The 20869-nt window shown below is 51.5% G+C and overlaps 1 protein-coding gene across 2 annotated transcripts in view; it reads right to left on the minus strand.

The window, feature by feature from the left end:
- Positions 1-20869, minus strand: part of LOC122381402 (autophagy-related protein 2 homolog A-like) — a 35367-nt gene that overhangs the window by 1190 nt on the left and 13308 nt on the right. The window contains exons 13-37 of one of the 2 annotated variants that reach the window (XM_043365511.1): positions 18512-18671; positions 18078-18217; positions 17621-17753; positions 17218-17321; positions 16592-16811; positions 15972-16254; positions 15554-15707; positions 14923-15056; positions 8796-8971; positions 8379-8529; positions 8027-8208; positions 7408-7595; positions 6555-7039; positions 6079-6200; positions 5616-5720; positions 5019-5240; positions 4608-4721; positions 3542-3664; positions 3051-3218; positions 2602-2758; positions 2024-2237; positions 1519-1674; positions 1154-1275; positions 624-778; positions 172-318 (exon numbers count right to left, since the gene is read on the minus strand). In XM_043365511.1, the coding sequence (XP_043221446.1) occupies positions 172-318; positions 624-778; positions 1154-1275; positions 1519-1674; positions 2024-2237; positions 2602-2758; positions 3051-3218; positions 3542-3664; positions 4608-4721; positions 5019-5240; positions 5616-5720; positions 6079-6200; positions 6555-7039; positions 7408-7595; positions 8027-8208; positions 8379-8529; positions 8796-8971; positions 14923-15056; positions 15554-15707; positions 15972-16254; positions 16592-16811; positions 17218-17321; positions 17621-17753; positions 18078-18217; positions 18512-18671 (4315 nt within the window). Of the gene's footprint in view, positions 1-171; positions 319-623; positions 779-1153; positions 1276-1518; positions 1675-2023; positions 2238-2601; positions 2759-3050; positions 3219-3541; positions 3680-4607; positions 4722-5018; positions 5241-5615; positions 5721-6078; positions 6201-6554; positions 7040-7407; positions 7596-8026; positions 8209-8378; positions 8530-8795; positions 8972-14922; positions 15057-15553; positions 15708-15971; positions 16255-16591; positions 16812-17217; positions 17322-17620; positions 17754-18077; positions 18218-18511; positions 18672-20869 lie in introns of both variants that reach the window. The other variant, XM_043365510.1, reaches the window with a different exon arrangement.

Here is a 20869-nt window from a genome sequence, read left to right on the forward strand (position 1 = left end):
AAAAAAAAACTAGCATTTGCATAATATAAAGACAAACCGACAAACATGTCATTTCTCATACCTTCTCCATTACCAACGTTTACCTTTCACTATCATTGTCGTAACAACACCACAGACCGTCCTATGAACTCCGCACGTATCCCTCAAAGTCATCAGTCCCGCATCACCCACCTCCTTGACGAGCTCGTAGGCGTTCGTCACGCCCTCCCGCAGGTCCTGCGGCAGGTTGGAGGTGCGGCGTCGGCTGCGCTTCTGGCGCCGCTTCTGTCGCATCGACGGTCCCGGCGACAGCATGTCGTAGGTGAACTCCGAGGCGCCCTGCTCGGAGATGGAGGGAAAACGATTCAGCAGGCGGACAGGGGAGATATGGAATGTGACTGTACTAAATGTTTTTTTTTTAAGAACTTCAGTCCAACTGAATAAACGGATGACTGGGCTCAGAAGCCACGCCAAGCGGTGCAGCACCACCGCTAGCTTGTATAATCGTAACGTAACAGCATTTACCCATCATCACGACTGCGTGATATCCATTTGTTCCCCATCCGTCCGCCTCATCCACTATCAAGCGGCGCCCCACCCACTACCCAGTACGCCTCATCAACCATCCGAGACACCCCGCCCACCTGAACATATCCGACGAGCCGGTTGGTGAGCTCGAGGAAGGCCATGGCGGTGGAGGTGGTGAAGCTGTTGGCGCCCCGCTGCAGGCCCTTGTAGATCCTGCCGTCCTTCTGGTACTGCTCGATGGGCATCCACACCAGGTCGCGGATACCCTGGACTGCGGCCGGAGGCAGACCAAGGGAGTCAGCGTAAAGAGAGTACGACATTAGTGGGTAGCTGAGGACGTCAGCTGGGAATGTGCTCAGTCAGAGGATGCTCAGATGATACTCAGTCGGTGGAGATGCGAGTTAGAGAATTAGAAATCGAGGCGAGTATTAGCGGAAAACCGCTGGGGAAGAATCGTGTCCAAAACAAAATTACCATAAAATTTCATGAATACAAAAGTACAAATCACATTGCATGCATTGAGCAAGCCACTTCAGGGTGAGCTCTATTAACTGACCGCCCGACGAATTAAAACTTCCACCATCTTAATACCCAATATCCTACCCGGGCTCCCCACCCCTCCGAGCGACAATATCCCGTCACTCACACAGCTGGACGAAGGAGTGCATGGGTCCGATACCACCGAGCACGCTGGGCAGCTGGTTCCGTCGGATGTCCGTCAGCCACTCGTTGAGCGCGTGCTGCACCAGGCGGTCCAGGCCGAGCAGGCTGACGGGGCGGGGCCGAGAGGTCAGATACTCACCGAGCAATCTTTCACAGCAAAGGTGTCTCATAAGCATCAACAAAGTACACTGAAGCGCACGAGACTGAACCACGTATGTACAGTACTGAACACTGAATAGCCATCAATATTTTTTACCACAATTTTAAAAGCTGATCATTTTACATTTGATGAGACCCGTGTAAGGGAGGATCAGCGTGAGCACGCCGATGCAAGACCCGCCCACATACCCGCTCTTATGGCTGATGCGTTTGAGTCGGATCTCTGAGCAGCTGAGCTGGCCCAGTCCGATGATGAGTCCGATCACCGGTCCGAACTGGCCAATATCCACACGCTTTCCCTGGTAGTCGATTCGGATCAGAACCTCCGGGGAGAAGGTGAACGTTCTGCCGCAGAGGACGGGGAGAGGGTCACGGCACAGCACTGCAGGCCAACTTCAAACGATGTTGTCGTTTATGATAAAACACTATTGATCAATGACGGCAACTTGTCCGGCTGCCAGCTGGTGTAAGTTATAGTGGAACACGATGCACTCTATTTTGACGGTTTCTGATAAGAAGTGTTGATCAAACGCCATATTCTTTATCAGTCACTCCAAAAGTAGGTAAAAACAAAGAAGCCTTTTGAATGCACTACCGCCAATAAGCAGCCAAAAGCGCCTTACCCAATACGATATTGCTCCCGATAAAAGCCCGATCATCTAACGCACTCCAGTCCCGCCCTGTCGGCACATACCTGAAGAACGTCTTCTGCGTGTCGGCGGCCGCCGAGCGGGCGGCCTGTGGCGGCAGTCTGTCCTCATCCTCTCCCTCGTCGTCATCATCGTCTTCTCCCTCTGCGTCGGCCCGGTCGTCGGCCAGGTCGAACGGCGCGTCCTGCTGGGTGATGGATAGGACAGGTGCGTCCGAGCCGGCTGGCACCGGTCCACCAGAGCCGGAGCCGGAGCCACCTAACGGAGGGGGGGGGGAGGTGAGTAGGAGGAAGAGGGTGATGAAAAGAATCGGGAGGTAATTGCACGATGAAATAGCTAGCACATGAAACACAGTTTCACTTGGCAGTATCGGGTAGGTCACGCCATTCGGTGAAAACAGTGTGAGAAAAAGATTCCAGCATGGATGAAATACTCTTCACTCTTCAGTAGAAACTTGCCAGTCCTCCCACTAAGCTCAGAGTAGATTCACACGGATGCCCCCTTGTTCACGCAAGGACAAAGCATCTAAACGCCCGCCCTCCAAACACAATCTCATCATCATCTGTTCACCTGACCCCATCACTTTGCCGCACACACCCTCCTACCCTCCCTCAGCACTCACCAGTCACGTCCCCTGCCACCTCCTTGAAGAAGTCCCGGAGGAAGAACAGGGCGTCCTGGTCGACATTGAGCCGGATCGGGCAGAGCGAGAGCCGTACGTCACACTCCTCCGTGTCCACGGCAGGGTCCGGCCGGCGGCTCAGCGCCTTCAGAAGAATCTGAGGGAAGACAGCAGGGAGCGATGTGAAACAGACAGGCAATGAACGGGATGAAACGGCGATACTTCAACGACGATTTCTAACTTTTAAGAGCGTTTCAGCTACATTGTTAATTGCTTTACGTGTCACTAAAACTATGAGCCCAAGTTATCACTATCGACACTACAGAAGCGGCGATCAGTTACTGCCAGCCGTATTTTCAATATACATTACAACCGATTTTCAGCTCCCAGATTCATGCCGTAACATTTCCCCACCAAGCCTAGTCTGTTCTAGCGCGGGCGTCACGCACCATGTTGGAGTGCGCCTGTCGCGGACAGCTCTCTGACGAGTACTGGTAGAGAAACTTGTTGATGTCCGAGGTGGCGATCCTGTCCAGCATCTCCACGTCCTGGACGGCCAGTACGAACCGGCGCGCCTCCTCCGTGTTCTCTGGGTACTCCTCAGCCTGACAGCGCACCTGCACAAGGAGCGCGGAGGGTAGACAGCTGCGCATCAGTTTAGACACCTCGGGGGAGCAGGGAGGGTCAGTACAGCGCACCTGAGAGGGATGGGAAGGATCATTCAAACGAAGAGAAACGGATTAGTGCGGGGAGCTTAGCTTGGCTCTCCAAGCTAAGCTCCCCGCACTAATTCGAGCGGGGTCTAAGTTAATTGATGACAAATTTGAATTATTAAACCTCAAACCTCAAAGCTCAACCTCAACCTCAACCTCAAAGGGCCCCGCTTAGTGCTTAATCGCTCCCTGCTCCTAGTCTCCGCCTCTCAATTCCCCTGCCCCACCTTGTTGAGTCGCAGCTCCATCATGGTCCTGGGCAGTCGGCCGGGTCCTCCGCGAAGTCGGGCCGCCACCGTCGGACTGGGCGGCGGCGCTCCGTCCGGGGGTGTCAGCGTCCCGAACCGCACCTGTCGGGGGAACAACTGAAACGGCGACAGGGAGCCCCGTCACAGCGCACCGCGACCGGACCGGCACCGCACCGAGAGGCATGCACAGCTGGCAACCAAAGGGAGGGGACAGTCGGGGCCCGTAACCTGCAGAATGGAAACAGTAGAGTGATACTACAGATAAATCTCTAGAAAGGTGTTTTGAAACACGGGTAATAAGAGAGACAAGGCTGCCATACTAGCAGTAAGAAATTATACCAAAACACGACGCAAAATTAGTAACCGCATACCACATGAAAACCGCATTCAGAAATCGGCAAGCCACTGTAAATATTTGGCAAACCACCCAGTACGAAACTTGCAACGACATCGCGATCCATTCAGGAACCATTAGTATTTTTGGTTCGGTTTCAAGTTTCAACTTGCAATCTTTTCAATGGTTGGCAATACAAGTCTATTCCAAAATACCATAATCTAATTCTACTTGTTCTTACCCAACGCCCCCAAGATCACTCATGTGTTGTTAGTAATTCCCGCGATAGTCACATGGCCTATACCAACACCATGATGATGAACACAAGCAGACACTAGCCATCAACACGACAACCGGCACGGCAAGCACTAGCGGAAATCTAGTAGACAGTTGCAGGCAAACAGACCCGAAGCCGAAAAAAAAATCCGAAAATACATTAAACGGAAAAAGTCACAAACGTCTTCGTTTGCCAGCAAGAGACAATTTTCCTGCTTCATCTTTTCTCTCAGCTACAGGTGTATTGATCTAATTTTGAACTTGACCATTCCAGCCTCCACCAAATGGGCGGCATGACTGACAGGCCATCTATCTGACCGCCCGTCTGACCCTGTCTAACCATCTGACCGCCCGTCTGACCATCTGACCGTCCGTCTTCTGACCCTGTCTAACCATCTGACCGTCCATCTGACCCGCCTGCCCCATATCTCGCACCTGTTGGGCGCCGTGTTTGCTGAAGGCCACCTCGATGGGCGAGCCGGCCGAACGCTGACCGATGCGGGCCCGTGGACTGCCCGGCGGGGTGGCCGACGGCGACTCGATCCGAACCTGGAGGCACGATAATAATGATGCTGACGTGATTAATTAAATTCGTAACAAAGAATCAAGTTATGGTGCACAGCACGACAGGATGACCATCAGTTAAGTGGAAAGCATCAGTAATGTGAGCATATTAAAGATAAGTCACATCGATGACGGGAATATTAGATATTCCAATAGCGACATTTTTGGCCATTGTCTATTTATTGGGGCTTTAGGGCGCGTCGACTGCATAGGTCACTCATAATGCGCCCAGATATTTCTGGCCAAATATCCCCCACGGACCCATCGACAGGCATGCCGTACCTTCCTGGCCTGTTTGGCGGCCGTGGTGCTGGCCAGGTCGTGTCCGCCGTACAGACTCCAGCTGACAGACATCTGCTGCAGGGTGCAGCGGCGCAGGGGAGCGGCCAGGTGCGCCGGGGCACGCAGCACGTCCGCTCGGCTCAGCGGGGTTGGCAGAAAGTTGTCCACTATGCGGATCGGCTCGGTGGTGAGCACACGCACTTGGGGTTCTCCTGAGCGTGACTGGAGGGAGGGAGAGAGATAGAGGAGTCAGCAGCGTCGACAACATGGCACCTGTTTACTATATGCCAGCTGAGCTTGGTGACCGTGAGGCGTGAGCATACGTCCTGAACCTGAATCATATCCACATCTATTCGCGACTAGGATTATGCGCCCTTTCATCAAACGCCACTCGCAAACTCCGATGCTGATGACGGTGATGCTTGAGTTCTAGAGGAGCTCGGTCTCCACAAACTCTATTCGTTCATTTTGTTCTGAGAATTAAAAAGTAACTGCAATTAAAATCACCACATGATATGCCAACCTCAAGAGCCACATCAAATCCGTCCATCCCCCATTTTAATCTGATCCCGAGATCGCCCTTCCCGAATCCCTCACCCTGATTCCTGAGCCGGGGTCGTCGTCTAGCAGACAGAAGCTCTCGTCAACGTCATCGAACTCGTCCTCAATGTCGGCCAGCGCCTCGGCCATCGTCGCCATCACCTAATGGAGAGGCCGCGGGAGGTGACGCGTCAGACCACTCGCTCTGCTCAGCCTCTTACGAGCTAAATTATATACGCCATAGTCGTACAAGCAACTATAACTATAACTATATAGCGCTGAGACCGAGGCGCCTGGCTGATGAAAAAAGCTAATTATGTCCAAAGCGGATGGCGGAATCAGCGCACAAGAAATTATATCCTCCAATCTCTATGCGCATAAAAACTGGCATTTTTTTGTCACTTACGGTGCATTATTTCAAGAATTCTTATTATTTAATAGCATCATTGTTCACTGATCCACCAAGGACACGCACCTAGAGAGACCCTTCCCCGGCCCCCTGAAATGCTAGTCGTCTTACCGTGCTCGGCGGCTCATCAGTGGCCGGCTGAGGAGGCGGCGGCGGCGGGGAGCCAGGCGACACGTGGGGCTCGTTGGGGAAGAAAAACACCTCTACCGGGCCCTGACTGGCCGGCGCCGTCGCTGAAAAAAGAAACAGCAGCTGTTAGGATAAGCACACCCATGTCTCGAATCGCGATGTGATAAAAGCGAGCGTTGGCCGTTAGCACTCAGACCCACTTTTCCAACGAGAATACTTGATTCTGCAAAAGAATAGCAACATCTTCGCTGCCATAAATGCAAAGCTACTTTTATCATCGTAAAATAACTTGAAAAGTCATGGCATCAACGAAATATCGGTTAGCCCCTCTAAGCTGCAGTCAAAGATACAGTGCCAATAGCCGTCTAGACCTCCTAACAAATTACTGTCTAGCCCACATATTTATCGATCTATCCACGCCTGCTCCCCTCCCCGTGCCCCCTCCGTCCCCTACTAACCGGGTCTGGGCGGGCTGGCCTCCTGCATGGCGTCCTCCATGAGGTCCGCCAGACCGGCCCCCTCTCCGGCCGCCTGGCGGGGCTGCACGCGCGGCGTCGGCGGCGGCGGGGGCGGCGGCGGCGCCGGCTCCGACTGATCACCCTCCCCGGCCGCCAGGTAGGTCACCAACTGAACCAGAGCGCGCAGCGAGTCCGCGCACGTGCGCACTTGCACAGAGTTATTGCTGCAGCGGAAATCAAACAGTGGCTGACCGCCGACGGGCGCGTCACTCTTCCGGACGGATAGCTCGAGCAGACCAGCCTCGACGACGCAGACGTACTGGGCCAGGATGTCGGCGAGCGCACCGCCGCTGCGGTCGGCTACGTGCAGCGCGGCGTCCTCCAGGATGAAGCGCAGGACGGTGGTGCCGGTGGCGGCCGCCAGGTGGGAGGAGAGTGTGAAACTGTCCACCGACAACAGGTACTGGTACGGCAGGCTCAGCGGTCTGCGGAAACGGAGAGTCAGATACGTCAGAATCAAACGTCCGAGACAGACATGTCAGATTAAGCACACACGTCAGAACCAATCGTCAGAATCTAAAGACAAACCCCAGAGACAGAGTCAGAAAAAAGATCCATCTTTTGACATACTCAGACAGTCTAAGACAGACAATCTAGACATAAGAGTCAGACAGGCTCTAAAACTAGCACTAGTGTAACAGGTAAACGCACTATATGAATGCGAATATCGGGTGTTCAATACCAAAGTATACCTGACAACTGGTCCTTTCCACATTGCCGTCACCAATGCCACCATTCATGACTCAATAGTGAATAAACCACCCTATTCCGTCAACAACCCTGTCCAACTGACCTGAAGTCGAGAGCCGAGTCGGCGACTCTGAGGTGCAGCTGAGTGACCGTCCCGGGCATCTCGTACCCAGCCACGGGGAAGTCGACCACGTCAAACATGTCCATTAGCTGAGCGACAAACAGCTGACGCGAGGGCAGCATCCGCGGTCGGAGCGCGCACCCGTCCAGCCCCACCGCCACCGTGAACGTCTGAGAATAGGGGACGGGGTGAAAAAGTCGTACACTAAACAGAACATAACTCGATCAGAAGAGAATCAAACAGAGCGGCGTCCACGATAAGAGTTAAATACGATTACAAAATACAAAAGCCGGTCCTCGATAAAAAGCCTTTCAGGTTCGTCTTATTATGCGCAATACAACACGGCGCATATCGCACATATTTTCATCCCTTACTCCCATAGATGGAATTTCGTGTCGGACTGGGGGAGGGGGGGGGGGGCGGGGGGGGCCCGGGCACAAAAAAAAAATCCGCCGCCTCCGTCCTAGCATCCGCCGTTTGTTGAGGCTCCAAAGCCAAGCGGGCGTGGAACTTGGAGAGCTGTTCGGACACCCCTAGCCCGGCACAGACCTCCACCTATGCTTACTCCTCTCTCCCGCTCGTCCGATCCACAGCTCCTCACCTTGATGTTATTGGTCTCGTCCAGCTGGTACTGCACCGTCACGGAGAGCATGTCAGCGGTGGAGCGCTGGCCGGCGCCGGCACCGGTCGGGTCCCGCTCATAGGGGGACACCAGTCGGTCTAGACAGGCCGGAATGGCGTCCAGACTGGGCAGCAGCGGTGACGAGCGGGTCGGCATCTGACCTGGGGGTGAACGGGTCGGGTCAGCTGCTAAGAGGGGAGAGAATATATCTGACATACGGATCATCGGGTTAGGTCATTCTCGAAAGGTCAAGTCTGAGAGACATGTCAACCACGTATGTTTGCCATTGGCATTGTGGTAGAAGCCGCTCCGGTGCGTTTTAACCACCCACCTTTGTGGTAGAGGCTGGCCCGGTGCGCCGACAGGCAGATGAAGCCGTGGCCGTACAGACCACCGTAGCCAGAGGCGACGAACAGGGAACCAGAGTCGACCGCCAGCTGCACCTCGCCGTGGTGGCCGGGAACGGGGGTGTCCTCCTCGGTCTGGGGAGAGGTCGGGTCAGGTCAGGTCAGGTGCATTTAGTCGTGACTTCTTGACGTGATGACTCGAAGCAGATTGAAAAAAAAGCTGTGAAACACAACTAACAAAAAGTGCAAATAAAAATAAATAGAGGATGGTTCAGCTCTCACGGAAGTAACGTCTCTACAAAACAATTCACTGGTCAATAAGTCTCTTCAATCAGGTACCCAAACCAGCTCATTCTATCTAGCCCTATCAGCTCCTGACCCTACCCCTCCCCTTCGCTCACCAGACAGGGCGTCTGGAGTGCCGCGATGCCCTGTCCGAGCTGCAGCCGCAGACAGAACCGGCTCTGTCGGCTGCGCACAGCCTCGTCCTGGTGCCTCTGCCGACGCCGCTGTCGCCGCCGCTGGCTGTACACTGACTCGTACACACTGGCCTCAGCGTCTCCGTCAGAGTCGGAGTCTGCCGAGCGGGGGACGGAGTCAGTCGGGCGAGCCGAAGACGGGAGTCAGGTTCAGTAAGGCGGGCAGGAAGACAGGGAAAGGGTCAGATTCGCGGCCTACCTAACAGTAAAGATGAGCCAGAATCCACCAACCGAAAAGGGCAAACGAGAGAACCAGAGCCGGATGGAGGGAGGGGGCGAGGACGACATGAAATCACATCCCATGTCTACATGTTCCTGTGCATGCATACAAGTTCAACAATGTTCAAATCAAATACACAAAGTTCGAATGTTTCACAACTACCTGCCGTGCAAAGGCAAAAACGCATAACTAACAATTTTGGCAAAATTTGTTTTTTTATACTATTCGATTCTTCTCGATGAGCTACACATGTTCATATCAATATTTAAGTTTATACGTCTATATCAGTTTGGAAAAAGCACACACAAGTCACAACACAATTAGGCAGGCATCCACAGAGGCAAAAACACATAACTTTTACATATCTGCTCCTGCTGGTAATCATCTGGATTAAATAATCATCCTTCCAAAACAAAACAAAAAATGCATATCTGTTGCAGATATGCGTATTGTTGGTCTCCGTGTGCAATAATGTCTTTGCATTCCAAGACAAAAACGCATATCTGTGTAGATAGGTACGCGTTTTTGGCTTGGTAAACAGTGAACGAGCAACGTGGATGTGCGTTTTTGTCGTGGTGGAACGATTCACAATTATGTTCATTCGACGAGAAGTTTGCAGATATGCGTTTTTGACCGCTTCTCCTAAGCGGAGGCGTCGTAGTGAAACACGTGATTCTTTTTTCGATGATATACTCTGTGTTTACCCTTTCTTATAGGTATCTTGTGTTTACCCAAGATTACTTTACTGACTACTCGTGTTTACCCTGTGTTTACCCAAGATTACTTTACTACTCTGTTTACCTTGGTGTTTACCTACGCACCTAAGATCCTTTACCTATACGACCTTGCCTTTACCTAAGACATCTGTATCTGTAAGAATCTTGCCTAAGACAAGGCCCGTTATAATCCTAAGATCGGGTTCACCAAACTTGGTGGTGAGGAGTGCGAAATGAGTAGTAAAGTAATCTTGTGCGAAACATGCATGAGACACACAATGACAAGGCCGAGACACCAGAGCAGTGCCTCGAAGATGCATGCGAAATCTGTGACTTACAAGGTGCACATGGATGAGGTTCAAACAGCAAGAGAAGAATACCGACGTGAAGCAGAGCGGCCATGGGACGATGGGGAAATGGTCGCAAGTGCCGACATGATGCGAGTCAGCTATCTTCCACAGTTGCCGCACAAGACCTGCTTCTTTACCCGTCGAGCCGTAGCCTTCAATGAAACGTTCAGCCCATTGCAACCGAAGGAAAAAAGGCAGGCACAGAGATCACCACTCCCTGGCCGTGCTGTGGCACGAAGGGGTGGCAGGACGAGAAGCGGCTGACGTCATCTCCGCTTACTGGGCTTTTTTGTCTCCAACAGGGATCTGACAAAAATCACGGTGTTCACAGACAACTGAAGCTCGCAGAACAAGTGCTGGACATTTTTGGCTTCCTCTTGAGTGCAGTCAACAGCGACACCTTGGCCGCCGAGACGATCGTCGATCACTATCAAGTACCTGACGCGCGGCCACACGAGTATGAGCGCCGACTCCATTCACCAAACCATCAACAAGAAGCTGAAGGCCGCTAAAAAAGTGGAAGACTTCTCAGACTATGTGGACCTGGCAGAGAGCTGCTCCGGCGTTAAGACTGTCACGCTAAGGCCCGAAGGGCTGATCGAAACCGAAGATGCCTTCAGTCAGGCCAAACTGAGAAGTCTCCAGAGCACCGGCCAACGCCCCTACCTGCGAAAGTTCAAAACCGTGCAGGTTCGCCGGGGACAGAGAAGCCTTTGGACGAAAACAGACTTCTGCCAAGAGTCATGGACTGTGTATGACATGGCCAGAGATTCTTTTGACCCAAAAGTGATGGTCTTCAAGGCTGTGCCTCGATGCGTGAACCAGTCGAAGATTGACCGGCTGTGATGCCCCTGCACTGATGCCCCTGATGGCGCCTCATAAGCGCGTCTTCTGGAGAAACCTCCAGCGAGAGGCCAAAGAAGAATCGGGTGATCTCGCCTGAGGTCGACGCGAGCTCCTTGTATGTGACGTATGCTAGCCTGTAGCGGCCCGGAGTCGCCGTTATAGGCCGCTGCCGGTCGGAATCGTTCTGTCCCGGCTCCTTGCCACCTTTACGACGCTGCACGTGCACAGCCGTACCGGGGTAGGCTGCACTGCACCGGCAGACGGCCAACGCCGGCTGCTATCCGTCGCAGTCGCGATGGGCAGCGTCTGTGCCCAGTGGTAGGCCGCAGACGGATTATGCTCATCAGTGACATTGTGCGATGTGTTCGACAACCAGTGTTCTGTTACTGGTGTGTTGTTTTGTACTTCACTCCAATTAGTGTTTGTCGCGGAGAAAATATAGCCATTTCGCGCACATAAAAACTCTGTCGAGCTTGGTGGTACTGCAAAGGAGCGCCGAACACTCATATAGTTCATAATCCATAGTTAATGCTACGTTCTCTATAATGCCATTGCAATGTTAACACCTATAGGATAATGACAATGGCCTATGCACCCACCAACGTTGCTTAGATGTGTAGGGCTTCTGACACAATAAGCGGGCAACACACAAAACTTCAAGGTCAAGGTCATTGGTTGACTTTCCAGGTCAGGCCAATGACCCCAAAGTCGGGAGAGTTGGGTACTGCTAGAACTTCACAAAATAAAGCTGTAGTGTTTCGGGTGCTTATCACGAGTTCCATGGCAGTTAAATCACAGATGATGTCCTCATGCATTCAGGCCAGGTCGGGTCCAGTCTGGTCAGCTCAATTAGAAGGCGCCCTGCCGGCTCTCCAAGGAGTCAGCCACTACCGGCGTCGTAGTAACAAGAAACGAAGACACGTCCAAAACTACTTCTAAAACGTTCAAATGGATGCTCAATTCGAATTCAGCTCGAAAACCACCCTGGAAACAAATGAAACTCGAAACAGTACACCAAGGTCATAAAACGTCAATGACCTCGGTCTGACGTTACGTGGCCTTGACAGTTGACACCCACCATAATGTGTGGAACCAATAGCATTTCACATAGTCGAACGTTTACAAGCACATTAAGACTGGAAACGCGCGGACAATGTGAGTTGATATACGCCGAATCGCGATTTCGGCCAAACACGGTCTCGAGAAATAAGTCACAGCTCAAAGGTCATTTGGGTCAAGGTCATCAAATTGTTTCCGAGTAGGTGTAAAATTTCTAAACTCAAGGGCAAAAAACTTTTCTTGCGATCGGCCGCTTTTTGCGCGAGTTATTCTCGAAAAACCAAGGGGTCCATACGACCTCTCCCCCGCCCTACAAGTGCGAGGGTTTAAAGGCCGGCAACCTTTTTACGGAACCAGGCACTTGGGTGAGGATCCACGACGGCGTCACAACATTAGGTATGGGTGTCCGTCAAAATTCGTGGAGATATGCTGTCCCACGATTTCAATAATGCCTAACATCAATAAATGAACTTATTTCAGCGTAACACGTGTCCGTACGCGAGATTTGGACATTTGATTGAAGAAAAAATCATTGAAAAGGCAACAGCAAAGTGGCAAAAAAAAAAATTGGACATCTTTCCAAAACCGTGCTTTTGTGTGCCTATGTATTTTAGCTTGTCCCACAACCTGCGAAAAAAAATCTACAGAGCTGCTGTGTAGTTATTTTTAGAGATAATTGAGCGCGAGGGAGCGTTGTGAATAGCAAAAACATTGAAATTTCTCTTCGTGGTTCTTATTTTTTGGTTATGCAATTTAGCAAAACTGCACAACGCAAAAACGTCTGTCCCACGGTTTTTGGCAAACTTTTTTCTGGGTCACGTTTGCTTCTGGGTCACGGTACTTAGCTCCTCATTCAAAGCATTACGGACCGGGTAAGCAGGGTCTGCAGACTTGCATATGGTCCTATCCCGCGAAGGCGCAGAGAGCGGGGGCGGAAACTGAAAACTGTCAGTTGGGCTAGGCGAACCCAGGGGAAATCATCTCCTGCGTGCCATAAGATTTCTTTATTCTGGGTCACACGCCCTTGTGGCTTGTGGCTGGTAAGTGTCGAAAAGAATCACAGTGTCGTGTTGCTGCGCGCTCAGGTACTCCAGATAAGATGTACTTGGAGATTAGTATTCGATAACAAACTTGCCATATTCGGAAAACTGTAAAAACTAGTGGTGTCAGTTTCAGAAAATGTATGTCCAATGTCCGTCCAATTTCCAATGCTTACGTCGATTGTCCGTCCAAAAATGTCCAAGCCAGCCATTTGTCCAAAGATGTCCGAAACCTACGCAATAGGTTTAACATAACACTCAACACTGTTATTTAATTTGTTTTAAATGTACTATTACCAGCTTTAATGTGTTAATCATCTCAAAAGCTGAGCTTTCTATTCGCCAATCAGTGTTAAACACGATTGCTTTATAAAAATGCTGAGGTGTAGCAAGTGATTGTCCAAAGTTGTCCAACGCCTGCCGTCATTGTCCAACCGAAATCCGAATTGGACATTGGACAAAATCGGAATTCCGAAGATTCAAGTTCCGATTGACACCACTAGTAAAAACCATTCCCCTGGGTCACGCATTTTTTTCTTCTGGGTCACGAATTTTAGCGTGACCCAGGGAAAAAATCGTGACCCAGAAGAGAAATTCTGCCCACCTACATCATCAAGACATGCAAGTCTTTCCGCCTACGTGTGGAGAAGGTCATTGCCGATAAGGGGGTTATATCGCGCATGAAGTGAGTGAACGTATCTGGTTTGATAATGCGTGACCCAGAAGAAAATTTCATTTTTCTGGGTCACGGACCATTTTACGCGCATGCGCAATGGCATTTTTGAATAATGTCAACTGTGAACAGCCTAGAGTGCATGGTTTATGAAAAGGTAATGATTTCTAGGAAATCAGTTGTGGGACAAATATCGACCCAAATCTCCACGAATTTTGACGGGTACCCGTATACCACCCGATACCACCGCACAAACGTCTTGCAGCTATGTGAATCTGCATCTCCCATAATTGATCACAGCGTGTGGTCAGTTACGTGTGCATATGTAGGTATTTACGGGCATAAGTTTTGTATGCACGAAATAACAAACGTATCATCCAATATGTTAGTTGTCTAGTTGGATAGGACGATTGTGGCAATTATGCACATCTTACTATACGTCTCTTTTCCAGCTAGCTGGTGGCGTCTGTGTCCAATGACACGTGCGCATATCTCCCAATATGCGTATTTGCCTATAGTGCTACCGCCTTGTGCCGAGTGGCAAATACCAAGGCAAATACGCATATCTACCGTTGTGCGGATTAATGCCCAGATACGCGTTTGTTGTTGGCGTGGGTCACCCCAACAAAGAAAATATTGCAATGGCAGAAAAACTTTTATGTAATAAATGAATATTTATTACTTTTGGACGATGATACGCATGTACAGTCTGTCTTAAAAGTACCGCGCAAAGTGACGGTGGATCCATCAAGCCTGACCGAGGAAGGGCCTGCTATAATTTGAAAGTCACCGAACCAATGGAGCTGTGGAATGGACGAGGATGTCCATTGCTTCGGTGGCTCAAATTTGGCAGTCCTTCATCGGTCAGGCTTGATGGATCCACCGTCACTTTGCGCGGTACTTTTAAAACAGACTGTACATAGGTAGAGCGCGTTATTCTGTTTCGAATGATATATATGTATGTAAATACATTGCTGTGCTTCTGGTCAATGGAAGACCACAATGACCGAAAAACACAAAACTCGCCCCTGTGTAAAACTTTGTGCTGAATGCTGACAGAAAAATGTTATATATGCGTTTTTGCCTTTGCACGGCAGCAGTTGGCCGCGAAGTTGAACTTTGAAGCATAGACCTGCAGTCCTCACCGTAATTAGTGGCCGATTTGCACATCTGGTATCCGTCTGTGAGGAGGACGAGTGGGTCGGCCGGCCGGTGCGCCGCCTCGGGGCTGGAGACGGTGGGCGCCGCCGGCTCCCAGAGCGCCAGGTCCGTCGCCAGTCTGCGGGCGGACAAGGAGAGACACGTCAGAGAGGGACGGAGGGGTACGGTGACTACTGCCGGCTTCCAGAGTGCCAGGTCCGTGGCCAGTCTGGAGGACGGGAGGGCTACGGCTGTCAGAGGGGTACAAAAAGGGAGTCCACCAGACCTGAAAGGAACCGGAACAAAGGGCTCGTCAGGCGGGTTAGCATATTCGTCAGCTGATGACACTTTTATCAGGACGCGCGCAGTTTTGTAGAGCGACCAGAATCCATGGAAACATCGAAAAAAGTCGGACATCGGTACATTTCAGAATCGAATTTAATGGGCCAGTCTAGATCATCTCTGAAACCACCCCAAGCGTGAGTAGTTACGTGGGGTGAACTCGCCAAACAAAGGTATTCCAATATAATTGTTAAAGCTAGTTAGCACTACTAAAAACTTAACTATAGGTACCGGCGTCTGGGAAGGCCAGAATCACGCTCTCCCCACGCCCGTCGTCTGGCGTCTCGTGGTTACCTGTTGTAGATGAGCTCGTAGAACCGTTTGTTGGGCAGTATGGCCTCCATCACAGGCAGACTGAGCTCCAGCAGGGTCTGGCAGTTGGAAACGGTGTCCTCGACGAAGGCGTCCACCTCCTCCCGGGAGCCGGGGATTACCAGCTCCTCACCCTCTGTAGAAGGAGAGGGGGAGGGAGAGATAACGTACCTAAAAGCACATAACAGTACCCCACGGAAGCATAGATATCCACTAGACCGGCGCCCAGGAGCACATACGGCTGCAGTAGATATAATTCAATCTGAAATTAAATTTAAAAAAAAAACATTTAAACATTGAGCTATATTTCAAATGCAACGGCTGAAGTTGACACATATGACTAATTCTACATTTTCTAACGATTAACTACCCTCATTAATGCCCATCTGCTGACTCCCACCTGAGGCGGTGTCCGGCTCGCCGCGCCAGTGCGAGTCGGTCTCGTACACCACGCGGCGGCGGCCGAACGGACTCGGCTCGCGGTCGGCCGCCGCCGCTCTCAGGCCGGCGAACGGCGATGACGAGGATGAGTCGGCGGCCGGGGACGAGTCGCGGCCGCCGTCCGGCTGGTCGGCCTCCAGTAGCGGCGGGGAGCGGGTCGGGTACAGCGAGAGCACGGCCCGCGGCCAGTCCAGGCCGACCGCGCCGCCGGCCGACAGCGAGTCGCCGCCGGAGGCCGATACCTGGACGGGTGAGTGCAACAGGGACGGTCAGCGAGGGGGAGGATCAAGAAAACGAAAACACAGATCAATGGTAAAGGAAGAGAAACAAACGCGAGTATCTTAAATGTTACTTTTCGATGGTTGGATTAACAGTTTCGCTTCAAGCAAAGGATCACAAAATTTTAACATTTAACTCAACGTCATGTCCTCCAATTGAAGCACTGAAGCAACAACGTCCTGAAAATCACTACCAGCGAGAGAACAAAATAAAAAAGGGTCTAAATCAGCTATCACCCATCAAAAACCATATAAAAATATTCCCAAATCACCAACAGCGCGCCGTACGGTCGCCTCTCACATTGATGAACACGACGGGCGTCGCCGCCTCGGTCTCCTGGTACCCGACAGTGGCGTGTCGCGCCTGCAGCTCCAGCCGCGTGCCGTCGTCCCGAGAGTGCAGCGTGGAGCGTACCGACGCGTCGCGCAGTCGGATGTGGAACGAGTCGGGTCGGACGTGCCGCTGCCACCAGGACGGCCGGTCCATGTCGCTGAGAGGACGCAGGTCCGGTATCGGAATCCTGAAGGGGAGAGGGATCGGTTAGGTGGCGGATTTGGAACGATCCTTAGGAGAGTGAGCTATGAAGAGGTGGCAGTGTGCCGGAAAAGGAAGAGTAAAAGGAAGGGTAGCGTCAGCTGGTAACGTACCCCGATAACGTCAAACGACAACTAACCAAGCCAGAAAAAATGCACAGCATTGACAAGAATCATGGTGTCATGCTATACATTTAACTGACATCACACCACAAAGTCGAAGATATATGGTTATATATGAACCGATATTGCTGAGGTTAGATGATACGGCTCTTCCTAAAAAGCATCACCGACGCCCACCAGAGTAATACGAGTAGATCCGCCAGCGGCCCTCACCTGAGTAATACGACTACATCTGCCAGTATCTCTCACCTGAGCTGGATAGGCCCTCACCTGAGCTGGACGTCCACAAGCGGCGCCGAGACGTGTACGTCGACCCGCGACTCGCCGCCGCCCGCTCGGTCGTCCATCGCCGCGTTGAAGCACTGCTGCTTCGTCTGACAGAGGCAACGGAGAGAGGGAGCGGGAGTGGTTAGAGGGAGCGGGAGTGGTTAGATTGTGAGGGACGAGCGAGGCTGTCATGAGCAGGTAGACATGAAGATTGCTCAGAGAAATATTCGCAGGTCGTAAATGCTATATCTGTACAATATAAACCATGTTTATATCAGACTTGTTGCGCATACTCAGACGGTAAAATTTCCATTCGGTTCATTCATTTTTGTCAGAAAGAAGCCGTCTAGCGGTACGCGTAACGAATAAAGCTCGTATTGACGCAGTGGGGGGGCCTCGAACTCACCACGTCGGCGCGCTCGACGCTGGAGGGCGTGGTTACGCGGTGGGCGGGGTCGCGGGGCGCGGGGTTGAGCAGGGTCGCCAGTCGGTCCGTCAGTGAGATATCCACCTCCGTCCGGCACGGAGCCAGCTTCAGTCTGACGGAGGACCGGTCAGATCGGGGTCAAATCGAGGTCAGATCGGGGTCACACTGGGTACAGATCGGGACGGGTTGGACTGGGGCGACTCAGAAACGAGCCAAGGAAGCACTGAGTTGACCAGAGATGTGGAACTAATGACAGAATGCATCCACATCAAATCTGACTGTTACAGAGCACACCAATTAAGTTGAAAAAATCGCGCCCATTTAATCTAAAAAGGACCCTTATGTCCCAGCCCACCAACTTTTTAAACCCCAGCTTCCCTGATGATGTGGGTTTCTCTCTGAGCCATTCCCATTCCACAGTACCACTGACACCCACCTGACATTGACGGCTGAGCTGGCGGAGTGCCGGTTCACCAGCGGCTGACTGTGACGCACCGTCAGAGTCAGGGCGCCCTCGGACAGCACCTCGTCGGACCGACCGCCCGGCGGCGGCTCGCCAGTCTCGAACGTCAGTAACTGGTGGACAGCAAGATCGAAAGGAGAGAGGTTCAGGTGAGGGGAGCGAACCGAAAGCAGTTGCTTTTCGCAGAATCCACTAACAGAAAAGACGGGAGGCGGGAGCGACCCGTAACGCACCTCAGTTTATAACCAGACGGGAGCAACCGGGTTCCAGCCCCATCTGCCGAAAAAAAAAATCAAAAACGATCGAGACCCCCCACTTATGTGTAAGAGGTGAGTGGAGAAAACGGGTCCCTCATCTTGGTTAGAATATCAAGTGTTAAGAGTGATAGGTGCGACCGGTTGCCTCACCTCTGTGTAAAGGGCGGAGGGAGCGCTGACTGAAGTGCGCCTCTCCACCAGACACTCCAGCAGTTCAGCGACGCCGGCCGTCAGCGTCAGTGAAAACACACTCCTGCTGCCGCCTGATGGCCGCTCGCTGCACTCCAGCTTCGTCGGAGCGGCCACGAGACTGCGAGCCGGGAGAGGCACAACAATAATGTCAGAAGCTCGCTATGACAATTCAAGAGGGAAAGGCTACTATCATGATGTAACACAATTATGCGTGCAATGTGCATGCTCAAAAAGTGCAAATGTAGTAAACATTTAATTGAAAGCAAACAATTTTAAAGGTTAAGAATTATTGTAGCACGCTACATCTTGAACATTAAACGTAGTATCTTTTCGGCACGGCTCGGTCCGGCAGTCCCTCTCCCTCGCAGTCATGCCACACGCCTAGCCTCGCTTTCCCACACCCAATCCCCCCCTCCCCAGTTCCCTTAATCTATCACTGTCCGCACAGAATGGGCAGCCGTTAAACTCCCATTAAGACGCGCGCTTTTGGAGACAGCTACCGCAGGATGAACGATTCGAATCCCAACAAGTAACAGCTGGATCAGTAACACTGTCAACAGCTCGTGGACCCACGCCGAGGACAGATAACGGCTGGGAGCGCTGGATCAGCAAGATACGTCATCAGATCATGGAGCAGTGTAAAGGATGGATGCCGGCTGGAGCACACAGCCTCCTTTGTCGGGGTACAGCAACCCAGGGTGACTGAACCTGGCAAAACAGCCGGGTGACCGACCTCACAATGGCCTCATGAGGTAGTTCCAGAGATCTCCGCAGAGGAAGAAGGCGCTGACTTACGGCCACACCCGGGCCAGTGGGCGGAGCAAGAGTGACGTCACAAGGGGCGTTGCCGGCAGACGAAACGGAAGGAAACAAAAGTTTGAATAAAATGAAATTGAAGAATCAAAATTAAAACTCGAAAATCACAAACTTTTCGGGGATTGTTTTATGCCAGCGATTACTAAAATGATAAAGCACTCAACACGAAGACGATTCGACGGCCAAAAATTGCATGCACAGAGGAGCAAGGTGACTAAACAGGACAGAGGGCGCCATCTTACGGCCCCACCCACCAGAAGAAGGCAGAGGAAGATGACGTCGCAAGGGCGTGGCAGTCACCCCTCCCCCCCCAACTATAAAAGGGTGCGCCACCCAACCAGAGGGGAATCACAGTCGAGCAGCCGAGAGTCACAGTCTGCAGCTGGAGCCGGGGACGCCTTCTGGGAGCCGCCGTCAGTCCGGGGTCACCCGCGAGAAGCCTCTTCAGCTCGAGCGATCAGAACCGAGGACAGCCGCCGACGCTTGCGACCACACTGAGAAGCGGAAGCACAGAGAAACTCCAGAATGTGAGTGTTGTTGAAAAGTCTGCTCAATCCCGATCCTTGACCCCCCCCCCCTCTACCCAGCCTGCCGTGCCGTGACGACTGCCAAACATTTTCGGTTGCCATAAAATGCACTCTCAATTGGAATTGGAAAACTTAAATTACTTTGAACTTATTGGTCCAGACACCCTAGTAGCACGTTAGGATCTGAATTGTGAGGTCATGTCAGAGCCGCCAGTAAATACGTTATTGTCAGTTGGAGTACGGAATACATCGCGATTCGGTCGAGAACGGGATGCTAAAATTTGAATAAGCAGCTCAGTGTCTCGAACGCTGAAATTGATGACAGGATGCGTGACAGCGTTGAAATGTCTTTGTCTTTGGTTAAACTGGTTCGTTCGATTTATTATCGGCGGATGCGATTTGAGGTTGGAACGTTTGTGAAATTGAGGGTTTAGATTCGTGCTGTACTCACTAAAAGTTGCATTGCGAAATCATTGGTAATATTGCTGTAGGAATTAATTGCGAAGTCGAAATCATTCGGTTATAGAACAGGTAAATACGGTTGAAAGAATGTAATGGTTTAAGGTGGCGACTGATTCATGCAATCGATCTATGAATATGGCTATGAGTTATGATTTTCGACAGATACGAATGCTTGAGCTTACGGCGGAATTTCTCTGTTACTTAGGTGCAGAGTTGAGAGTAGTGGTTTGAGGTCGACGGTTTTACACTTTGCAACTTTAGATGGTCCTTGTACTTTGCGTCATTGAAGTGGCGAAATGTCGAGTAAGAGGTAGATGTAGAATTGTTTGTGGTTAGGACTAATATGCGACTAATATAGGTACCGATCGTTGTGCTTTTGTAGAATAAATACTAGAAAAGACTATCTTTGTTGGGAAAGATTAAATGGGACAGGAATTTAATTCTTAACCACTTACGTTGAACGGAGCTGATGAAATGTCGAACAGGAAAATATTGCAGCGATATTTTACCA

Source organism: Amphibalanus amphitrite, unplaced genomic scaffold (genome assembly GCF_019059575.1).
Source record: "Amphibalanus amphitrite isolate SeventyFive unplaced genomic scaffold, NRLGWU_Aamphi_draft 000119F_arrow, whole genome shotgun sequence".
Classification (NCBI taxonomy): Eukaryota; Metazoa; Arthropoda; class Thecostraca; order Balanomorpha; family Balanidae; genus Amphibalanus; species Amphibalanus amphitrite.